This window comes from Tachysurus fulvidraco, chromosome 5 (assembly GCF_022655615.1).
Source record: "Tachysurus fulvidraco isolate hzauxx_2018 chromosome 5, HZAU_PFXX_2.0, whole genome shotgun sequence".
Taxonomy (NCBI): domain Eukaryota; kingdom Metazoa; phylum Chordata; class Actinopteri; order Siluriformes; family Bagridae; genus Tachysurus; species Tachysurus fulvidraco.
The window spans coordinates 20,123,267-20,135,353 of record NC_062522.1 but is presented as its reverse complement, the minus strand read 5'-3'; the positions used below and the strand labels follow the sequence as shown (position 1 = coordinate 20,135,353).

At 36.8% G+C, this 12,087-nt stretch overlaps 1 protein-coding gene across 1 annotated transcript in view; it reads left to right on the top strand.

The window, feature by feature from the left end:
- The window catches only part of snta1 (syntrophin, alpha 1), a 31,335-nt gene extending 28,150 nt beyond the window's left edge, over positions 1-3,185 (top strand). The window contains exons 7-8 of the mRNA XM_027147320.2: positions 85-272; positions 737-3,185. Of these exons, the coding sequence (XP_027003121.1) occupies positions 85-272; positions 737-829 (281 nt within the window). The 3' untranslated portion in view covers positions 830-3,185. The remainder of the gene's footprint in view (positions 1-84; positions 273-736) is intronic.
- The last annotated feature ends 8,902 nt before the right edge of the window (positions 3,186-12,087 follow it).

Below are 12,087 nucleotides of genomic sequence, written 5' to 3'. Positions count from 1 at the left end.
TCTCTCTCTCTCTCTCTCTCTCTCTCTCTCTCTCTCTCTCTCTCTCTCTCTCTCTCTCTCTCTCCCTCTCTCTCTGTTGTGCAGCATGCAGTTGGAATGGTCAGTCATGCATGCTCAGTGTGCACATAGAGAACGGTTTCACCTTGTTCACCGAGGAGGCAGGTGTGAGGAGACACATTCTTCTGCAGCAGCCATTCGAGCGTCTGCGCATGTCCTCTGACGACGGAGTGCGCATGATCTTCCTTGACTTTGGAGGCCCCGAGGCAGAGATTGTGAGAACTCTCTCTCTCTCTCTCTCTCTCTCTCTCTCTCTCTCTCTCTCTCTCTCTCTCTCAGTTCTACCTTCTCGTTCCTTTATTCTTACTCCTTGAGTCTTCAGTTCTAAGTTTTCTCCTCAAAATAACTCTTCATACCTTTCTGAACGCACTGCCTTTTCTATCCTGTTCTTTTCTTCTCCCTCATTTCATGTAGTCTTTCTCTTTCCCTTTTATCCCAGATCACAGGTCTGTATACACAGAGAGCTCATATTTATTCCCTTTTGACTTCATCCATTCTTTTAGATGTAATTTCTTACTGTAGATTTCAGACTAGTTTATAAAGACTTTCTCACCTCTGTACAGTTTTATCATCGAACCAGTTTCTATCTTAACTTAGACTTATTTTCATCCTTCATTCACTTTGCTCTCACTCTAATTTTGTGTTTTTCCCAAATTTTTTTTTGTGTTTTTTTTTTCAGCAACTGGATCTTCATGCCTGTCCTAAGACCATCGTCTTCATCATTCACTCTTTCCTCTCAGCCAAGGTGAAGCGTTTAGGTCTGCTTGCATGAGTGCTGATGTTTAAAACCCCACACCCAGTTACGACAACATGAGCCAAGAGAGTCAGAAGGTGGACCAGACAGATGTAAACCCATTGGTGGAATCCTGCCACTGTTATTCAACAAACAATTTAAAGCCGTGCATCAAAAAGCGTTGATCTTATTTTATTTTTTGAGAATATTTTGTGTGCCATATCAATTTGTATGAAACAATTGTCGCAGACAAAAAAGCAAAGCAAATTTTTGCAGGCACACGTCACTGAAGAAAAAAAAAAATCATGGCTAACAATGAGTTAATTCCAGCAGGGAACGTTGGTGTAGTCCAGACTAATAGAATTGAGGTACTGTAATGATGAACTTCACATCAGTGGTCAAATGAAATCTTCAGTATATTTTTTATATTTCTATTGCTTCCAAATCATGCAGTTTAATACAGAATAAATACATGGGATTAATATATGCACCCTTTAAACTATCACAGAGTTTTACACCACCTAAAACAGAGCCGTTTGAATCTCCCCAGCCTCACTGGCTTCAAATCACTGTTAGTCACACTGCAATGAGAGGCACACTGCCTGTGAAAAGTTACTGAGCACCCTATATTTAAGTATTTTTAAAAATATTTTTCATTAAATAATGTTTGTGACTTGTATTACACCTAATACAAGCACTTTCAATAAGTGTTATAAACACAAAATCCTTAGTCTAGAAGATTGCCATCAGGATCTAAGAGCTTTTCCAGTTAAAATGTCAGGTCAAATGCAGAGATGGAGATCTTTGTTGGAACAAAGACCTGATTCTTTACATTTACTATATTTAATTACCAGTCTCTACTTTTCAGTTGTGTCTGTGGCACTAATAGTCCTTAAACTGTAATAAAACTTAAAAAAAAAACAATTCCAGGTGTCAGAAAACTTGTGACTGACAGTGTAAAATGGTCCTTTCATGTGGTTATGGGTGTAATTAGAATATCCAGGACGCACCATGCCATTAGGAGACAACATAAGCGCTCTTTAAATGCACCAATGAGAAAGTGGGCTGTGAGTGTGGGACTTTGGGAATGTCTGATTCAGAATCACAACACATTACCGCAGCCTTCCTCGGTCCTTGTAAGACGTAAACTGAAACAGAATTTATCAAGCAAACCCCTTCTTCTGTTTTGCCACAGAACATTAGTACCCCAGCTAATGAATTTTGATGTCATTCTCTTCTCCTGAGGGGAAAAAAACCCTATTCAGTGAGGCTTCTAACAGACAGGCAGTCGAATCTAATTCTGTTTTTCACATACCTAATATTGTACACGATTTAATCCTTTTTCTATTCAGAATCAATCTTTTCCTGGCAGCTTGTCAAAATAAGAAATTGTATCAGTTCAAAACTAAATCACATTCAAACTTATTTATTCATACAACCTTACAGTTGAAATGAAAATTGAACTCGTATCAGGCACCGTTCTCTAATCATACACTCCAACCCTGAGATATTAATTATTTGACGTTTGAGTGCTACACTTTTATTTGAAGAATTTAGTTATTTAACAATGACAAAATGTATGCAATGCACCAGAGTACTAAGCATTACTGAGCACACCAAGCTGACTTTTACAAAAATATATGTATAAAAATCTTACACAAAATCTGAAAACTCAATTATTTATTGTCTTACTATGAAACCCATTTGTTTTTCAGAGGTTTCTTCCTAACCTTTTTTTTCTTTAAGTTGTCCTATTATGTTGCTATAATGCATAACCATGGTGTATTTTGAAAGAAACTTGTTAAAGCCTTAAAATGTTAACGTTACAAATGTTTTTTTTTTGTTTTGTTTTGTTTTTTCTTATGTAACCATGTAACCAGTATTTCAACAAGCACAGGATTGTTTTAGGGAAGCAAAAGATAAGAGCATTAGTAATGTTTCCTGAATGAAATCTTCTTTGACCGTCACTTTGTTTTAGTGCTACGGCTACGAAAATTAGCATCTTTAAGGTCTGTGTTAATGCCTACAAACTAATTTTTGTATCCACCAAACATGTACACTAGTGCTAAGGACCCTTGACTGCAGTGAAAAAATTGTTGAAATTGTTTTGTTTTATGATTTTAAATTTGATTGACACACACAAACAGACACACACACAGAAACAAAAAGTAACTGCAACTGTATCGGTTTTGTGTTGATTGGATAAGTAGGTATCATTTATTATGGTGGCCTTTCAGAAAAATCCTATAAATTAATATATACTTAAAACTCAAATATGTTAGCTCTTAAAACCGAGACAAAATTTTATTGTACATGCTTATTTAAACAAGAGTGTGCCTTACAGGGTTGTTTGTACATAAAATAAAATTTAATAAACTTTCCTTCTTGACTTACACCGTGTTTCTAATGAAGAGTGTTCACACATCATCTGAGCAATGCACTGTGAATTGAATAAAAGGTTTGAAGTGCATCGTGATTAAGCATATGGCTCAACAGCACTAAGGCCATGTCCAAAATTACACCGTACACTATTAAGTGCACTCTTTTGTCCGGCACTGATTAATAGACACTTTCATTAAAGTGGGATTTAAACTTAATTTTAGGATGACTAATTTGGTGGCGGTTTTAAATTGTTTACAGACGACCTGACGATCCCTGTCGTTGTTGCTAAGGTTACAAGTGACATCATTAGGTGTAATCTAATCTGCAGTCGGTTGTGGGTTCAAGTCGGGTTCAGAAGGTTGACTTGGGTCTTTGGTTAGATTGTGTTTAAAGTCGCTGAGTCAATTATAGATCTAAAAAGAAGAAGAATAGAGGATAATATCTGTTACTCTCAGAAAAAGGTAAAGAATGGAAGGAACAGAATGGAAAATGTTTATGCGAATCACACACTGCATTAGTGTCTCTACAATGTGCCGGTGTGAGGACCATTACCTATTACAGACACACCTCTCATGCAGGATAAAGGTGACCATTAGTGAAATAAAGAGCTCTAAACCTGAATCATACAAAACGTTGATAAATCTCGAAAATAGAACAACAAGAAAGAAGTGAAAAACAATATACGAAAACAACACTGTGATTATTGCCTAAAGCTGTAAACAGACAGTTATTAGAGGCAATGGTGATGTGCTTTGTCTGACAAAACCATGGTGAATAATGGAAAATAATAACATGTGACATCAGCCTACGAGAAAAAAAGGGTTCATATGAAAGCAAAGCCCCTTCCTGCCCCCCCTTTTTACCCTCTAACTGTTGGCATGGCAACAGCAGTGCCATAAGATTGGCAGCAGGCTCCAGTGTTCTATATCAGTTAGTTGGAGAAATTGCCAATCAGTCTTTTAGATCAGAGAGAGAGAGAGAGAGTGAGTGAGTGAGAGGGAGAGAGAGAGCAGATATGGAGTGAATATATTTTGATTAGATAAAAACTAGACGGCCACTTAGGCGGGGGAGAAAAGAGAAAATTGGCTGAGGCTGGGGGAGGTGGTGCATTAATAAAAGGTTGCATCTTTCCATTTCCCTCCCTCAGTTCTCTTTTCTCTTTCACAATTAAAGTGTCCTAATTGTCTCTGTCCTTCACACTGCTGATTGGAATAACATGAGAAGCTTTACTTTTCAGCAGCAGACGCAGTAATGTATACATCTAGAAGTATATATATATATATATATATATATATATATATATATATATATATATATATATATATATATATAGGACATGTTAATTCTTTGCTCAGTGCTGGAGCTGATGGGTGACTATTTTAAACAGGACAGATAGCTACAAGTGGATTTCGAGGTCATTTACACTGAAGCTTAGAAAAAACTTTAATAAATAATTTATAAAACTGTACACTCATGCTTGTACTAGGAGCAGTAACATTAACTTTAAAAGGGTGAGCAATGTTGATCTCTTCACACTTGATATGATGATGATCTCTAGATACACTCTGTGTGTGTAACTACTTTTTATTTTACAGAAACTGCAAACCTGCAACTTTTAGTAAAGAAACTAAAGCCTTTTTATCTCAGCGCAGGCTGAATGGAGACATTTGCTGGTCCAGATAAGTGCGGAAAATATATATGTACGTGTATGCATGTGTTTATATGGAAATTCCTCTGTGTGTGTTTTGTATCCTGTACACTCTATATTCACTGCTCTTATGTACCCTGAGGTTATGATACTGTATATTGACTTGATCTAATCTTCTCATATCCGTACCATTGCATGCAAAGATACATGTTCCACATATTTTTCATCTTGATCATCAGTTATGACAACCAAGAAAAATGTAGTTCTTAAGACTGCTGGCATTGTTGGCTGACAGGCACAAAAAAATTAAATAAATTAATAAATGTAAAAAGAGAGAGAGAGAGAGAGAGAGAGAGAGAGAGAGAGAGAGAGAGAGAGAGAGAGAGAGAGAGAGAGGAGAAAAAATGTAATGCATCTGACATGTTGCCAGGGGGCAATAGAACACCAACTGGAGCCAGAAATCAGACGAGTTCAACCCTCATTCCTTCATTCTTGATACACAACTAACTAACAAGATCCTGTAGATTTGGCACAGAATTATCAAAGTCAGGGAATGAATCTGCTTCATCCACAGGCAACTGAACTCTGTGGAAATGACCTGTGTGGATAGTGTTGTAAGAGACATGAGTGTGTAAAAGGAGTCCCTCTGTGAAACAGTAGGGGTCTCTGTGTCTCCACCTGAGAGAGAGAGAGACAGAGAGCGAGAGAGAGAGAGAGAGAGAGAGAGAGAGAGAGAGAGAGAGAGAGAGAGAGAGAGATCTGATTGAAGAGATGACCTAATTCAGTTCAGGACGTCCCACAATGCTTGCTCATGTACACACACTCACACACACACAACACACAACACATCTTTCTATCCCTCTCTCTCCCATCTAGAGATTGAAGAGAGAGAGAGAGAGAGAGAGAGAGAGAGAGAGAGAGAGAGAGAGAGAGAGAGAGAGAGAGAGAGAGAGAATGAGATTATTTCTCAAAGTACAGCAGTGAAATCCATATTGAAAAGGGACGCCATTGTCTGTCCCTTCTCTAACCTTGTGGTCGACTGATGCGTTTCTTTTTCTGATTTAGAAATCAAATGACATGCACAAACACAATACATGTATAATAATAATAATAATAATAATAATAATAATAATAATAATAATAATAATAATAATAATATTTGACTAGACTGCAAAAAGCACAAGCATGATAATTCATGTGAGCAACAGTGAAACAGTAGAAACTTGAGTTGCTAAGATGCAAAACCAAACAGTTTGTCAAACCAATTTACACTGCAGAAGCATTAAAACGAGTCATTAGTGCAGCTTATATCAATTATAGTTTCTCTCTCTCTCTCTCTCTCTCTCTCTCTCTCTCTCTCTCTCTCTCTCTCTCTCTCTCTCTCTCTCTCTCTGTCTGTATGTGTGTGTCTCTGTCTGTCTGTCTCTGTATGTCTGTCTCTCTCTCTGTCTCTCTCTGCTCCACCACATGGTTGTTATTTTTTTTTTTTTTTTTTTGCTGGTGGCTGGAATTATAGGTAGTCATTTCATGCTAAGACATGGTTTGACTCCCCCCCCCCCCCTTTTTTTTATGATTGTTATTATTACGGCATGTACTAAAGAGGCAGGATAGGGTTATTAAATATGCCAGAGCCAATTGTATTTTTGCTCAAGTAAGCTTCCTGGAAATATTCCATCTGTGCTGCTTTTATACTTGTGAATGTAGTTATGAATTTTAAAGCAGGCTGCACTAAGTAAGGGAGAGGAGGGTGTGTGTGTGTGTGTGTGTGTGTGTGTGTGTGTGTGTGTGTGTGTGTGTGTGTGTGCAGAATTCTGAGTAATGCTGAGAGATTGGAATTTCTTGTTTGAGAAGCAGTAAAAAGGAGAAGGGGGGGGAGCAAAGTGAAAGAAGGGGAGAAGGGAGAAAATGAGGTTGTATTAGACATACCGGTTTTCATCATGCCTCCAAAAATAATCTCTCTCTCTCTCTCTCTCTCTCTCTCTCTCTCTCTCTCTCTCTCTCCCCCTGTTTTCCTGGTACTGTTAATGAGAGTACATTCATGTTTGGATTTTCTCAGTGAACCAATAAGGTCAGTTTTGAAAGCTTTTGTCAGCATGTGAAATTCACTCTGCGGTAAAAATTTGTTCAGGGACAAAAAAAAATATTCTGAAATGAGAAAATCTGTGGCTGTGTATTTTATTTATATATATTTATTTATTTGTGGGTTTTTTTTTTACGGAGTGTTGTCGGTTTTAAGAGCAGCTGTACAGCTACATCTGTGCACTGAGGCATTATAACTTGCCAATCACATTAAAGGTCATTGGGTGTAGTTTTACCTAATGAGGTCCAGGTGGAACAACGCTTAATCAGGTCACCTTTAAAAAGCCCTTCAGTTAAAGCGTACACACCGGAAGTAAAAAGGCCACACATGTGCTGTGTTTAATGTGTGTTTGAAGTGCACTCTAAATATAGTGCCACTATAGTATACCAAGGAAATGAACGCGTTTCATTGTATTTTATTTTTAAGCAATGAAATGCTGAAATAAAAATAATAATAATAATAATAATAATAATAATAATTATATATATATATATATATATATATATATATATATATATATATATATATATATATATATATAATAAAAGAGGTGTAGCTTCTTGAATCAACTCAACAGCTTGAGTTAGTTGTTGAGAAGATGGTGAATGTGGCTAAAGCATTTTCACAAGACAGATCTGATCATTAAGCTTCTAAAAACATTATCAGAACACATTAAAGATGCAGAATATAATTTTTAAGGCTTTTGTGGCAGAAATATGTTATCTGTACTGTGCAACTGATTAGTCTACAACTAGAAAAGCAACTCACATTCAATTCAGCTTGCATTCTGGAAATGATATAAAGGTCTATTGATCGTCATCAATATGTCGCAATTTACAAATCTGACCTTGCATCAAAGAGAAGAACTTTAAATTTTTATATTGTAGAATTTTTTTTTTTTTTTTTTTTTTTTTTTTTTTTTTTTACTGGCATCATACTGCTACAGTGCATTTTTTCAGCTATTAAAAATGTTCCTGTGCTGCTGTGAGTCACCCTGACAATCCTGTAATAGTAATTCAGAGTCAGGGCTGTGTCAGTGGTGTTGTGTCAGAATTGGAGGGAAATTTATACACATACAGCCAGTTCAGGTATGTCAAATGTCATCATATTCCCACTTGAGGCATGAAAGAAGCCAGACTACACCGTGACAGGCAGGAACAACAGCCAATTAGAAGAAACCCAATAGGAGTTTCTTACTTCTAAGGTGTTTGATTTACAATTTTATAGAAAAGAATGATATAATAAAATGATTGTTAAAATGATACATACGAGTCATCCGAGTGATCCTTTTTATGGAATATGTATTGTTATCCATTTAAGTTGTAAAGGTAGGAAACTAAACAGTCATCTATAGAGAAAATAGAGAAATAAATGTTGGGAAAAACACACATACCTACACAGATTAGATAACAAAATAAACTGATAAATGACAAACAGTCAGAGTTTTGTCCTCTATGCTTGATTTCTAATAGCTGGAGGTACTGGGCTAGCCTGCATCTTTGCGTGGTGCTAGAGGTTATAAACATGGTTATAACAAAGTGAGAGGTTTTTCTCTTTCAGAAAGGACTCGATAACTGTGGCAGTAACACTGATGTACACAATAAATTTTCTATTCACATAATGATTGAGAAATGTGGAGGAAACACATAAAAAAATTATGGCCATGTTATCACTGTATCACCATACAAAATATGGTAGGCTTGTCTGTAGTATTTAAGGTATACTAATTACTTAATTGAATTTCGTATTTCTGATTGTTGGGGGGGGGGGCATGGTGGCTTAGTGGTTAGCACGTTTGCCTCACACCTCCAGGGTTGGGGGTTCGATTCCCGCCTCCGCCTTGTGTGTGTGGGGTTTGCATGTTCTTCCTGTGCCTCGGGGGTTTCCTCCCGGTACTCCGGTTTCTTCCCCCGGTCCAAAGACATGCATGGTAGGTTGATTGGCATCTCTGGAAAATTGTCCATAGTGTGTGATTGCGTGAGTGAGTGTGTGTGTCTGTGCCTTGCGATGGGTTGGCACTCCGTCCAGGGTGTATCCTGCCTTGATGCCCGATGACACCTGAGATAGGCACAGGCTCCCCGTGACCCGAGGTAGTTCACATAAGCAGTAGAAAATGAATGAATGAATGATTGTTTATTAACTTGACACTTACAGCGATGAGATTAAAAAAATGCAATATATCAGATAGTGAATTTTCAAAAGGTTTAACTATTTTTCATAGTGTATATCACATAATATGGCCAAATCTGTATGGACACCTGACTGTCACACCTAAATGTGGTTCTTCCACAAACTGTTAGCACAATGGAACTGGAAGCACACACTTGCACAGGATGTTACTGTATGCTGTAGCATTCTAAATTGTCTTCACTCTAACTAAGAGGCCCAAGCATGTTCCAGCATGACACTATTCCTGAACACAAAGCGAGCTCCTTTAATACAATGTTTGCGAAAGTGTGCAAGAGTGGAAGAACTCAAGTGGCTCCTCACACGACACCACTGTCTGACCCCACTAATACTCTTGTGGCCGAATGGGCAAATCCCCAAAGCCATGTTCTAAAACATAGTGGAAAGCCCTCTTCATTCTCAGAAGTGTTAAGGTAATTCTAACAGTAAAGAGGGAATCAATCTGGAACAGGATGTTTACAAAGCACATATGGGTGTGATGGTCATGTGCATATTTTTAGATAATGTGCCAAGAAGAATAATGAGCTATAAAACTCTCTTTCCATTGTAAGGTATACTAAATAAGCCAGAAAAAAATATATTCTCAAACATCGTTCAAACATGTTTCTTAATTTCACAATGCTTTGAATGTCATGGAAATAGTTCAACAAATTGGCAGGACATCCTCAGCATCAGCATGAGAGAAATATGAAGAATGCAAGAACAGCAGAACATCGACGTGCCAGAGCATATTTAATGGCTCTGTGATTCTCATATCAGTTGAAGATTCAAGAGATGGGCAAAGTCTTCAACAACTGCGGCTTTTATTTATTTATTTATCTATCTATCTATCTATCTATCTATCTATCTATCTATCTATCTATCTATCTATCTATCTATCTATCTATCTATCTATCTATCTATCTATCTATCTATCTATCTATCTATCTATTTCAGCAGTGGTGGCTCAAGGTTCTTTATATAATTTGATCTATACAATGAAAAAGAAATAGCATTCTGGTGATAAGTCTTAGTTTTCTTCCCCCAGTCACTATACCTGTGACTGCATGGTGTTAGTGTGAGTATATTATAGTTTTACACTATACACTATAATGCATCTCATCCACTTTAAAAAATATTTTTATTGAGTTTTAATGTGCAGTTTTAAAAAAATAGCGTTATCATGCTCTCCATATACTGCAAAATTTACTGATTTCACACCCTACAACCTCGAAGCTCTTTGCTTGCACAACATAAAAAATAAACATTTTTTTTTTCTCTAAAACCTTTGTGTGTTTAATGTGTTACTATGTGCGTGTGTTTGGGTTGCTGTTTCATAATGTCATTTCTTTTAGAAAGATATGTGATTAAAAAAATGTATATTATTGTAGAAGTTATTACATAAGAACACACACACACACACACACACACACACACACACACACACACACACACACACACACACACACACACACACACACACACACACGCATTCCCTAAGAACAAATCAAAGACTTGATTCATTTAAGGCTATTTGAGAAAAATCATTTCTCTCTGTGTGCTCTTTTATTGAGTTGTTATTATTAATTTGACAATCTAATAATTTTTCACAGGCATTCTCATTTGTGTTATTTTTCATTTGAGCATCAGCGCCACAGGGTCATGCAGAGACTCAGAACAAACCTGATTAAGGAAATTAAAGGCACACACAAATTGCAGGCTTTCATCTTCAATTCCTGATTGGATTCCTGACAAAAGCATTGCGTTGAAGGACACAGATGGGTCTTATTGTGGGTTTGTGTGTGTGAGTGTGTGTTGTTGAGGGTTCTTTGACCATAAAACACTATGTAGTTCTATTATGTTGCATTTCAGCTATCCAGGCCTCAGTGTATTAGCTAATGCCAAACTGCTATAAATCAATAGAAGTATGTAGTAAATCAATGCTATTTTTTAAACAAAAACAGTGACACTATGAGTGAAACAGATGTATATAATACACACAAATTCCCACCACAGATGCAAAGCTCCAAGATCTCCTCTGGCCTTTCAATGAATGATAAATAAGTCATGAACAGCTCATTATTAAATCACAACATTTTGTTAATTGCTACATCTTATCAGCTTTATAATATATGACATAATACACGTATATGTATTTTCACATGCTGAACATGCTGAACTCTGTCTATATATTTTCGGGTCATTATTAGGACTGGCTGAGAAGCTTCTATTTTTGTAATGTCCTCTCAAACTGTGGGAACCAAATCTAGCTCTGTATTGGCATGGTTTTGACTCATACTCATGATATGAGTTAAGAGAAATCAGTTGAGGCTCTAGAACACTGTTGTTTCAGTTCTAACATGGCCACTGGTTTACTTTATCAGGGTGATGAGGGCTGTTGGAAAAAAAAAGTAAGGTTAATGAACTAAGAAGGCTTCTGTTCGTTTTTTTTGTTCTAACACAAACTTCCTGCCACCTTAGAGCTCTGAGTGTTATGGCTTTATCTACACAATCTAGACACCCACTGTGTCCCAGTTACTCTGTGTTTAACAAATACAGGTGGTGTACAAGGTGAAATCCACCCAGATTCTCCATCTTCCTTGAAGCTTCGTTATTAATACGTATATGTATAACTGTCAGCATTTGGATTTGAGGTTTTTTTTTACTATACATTTCACTTCTCCTGATTTAATTCCTATCCTTTAGGTTTAATATATTTTGAAAACAAAAGCATGCAAAATAGCTACAGCATTATTTCGATGGAAAAGAAGAAAAAAAAAAGATTTAAGCAACGAACATTTCTGCAAAGATTCTCAGAACCAAAATACCTGTCGCCGTATACAGTTACCACAGTTATCATGCAGGCTGCAAATTCTGTCTTTTGAAACTTTTTTTATTTTGCTGAATCTAAGAAAAAAAAAAAAACAGAAAAGGAAACATCTTATAAATGGAAGAAACTGAAACTCTTTTCTTGTCAAATCCGCCCACGTTTCCTGGGCCTGTTTGCAATCTCTCTCTCTC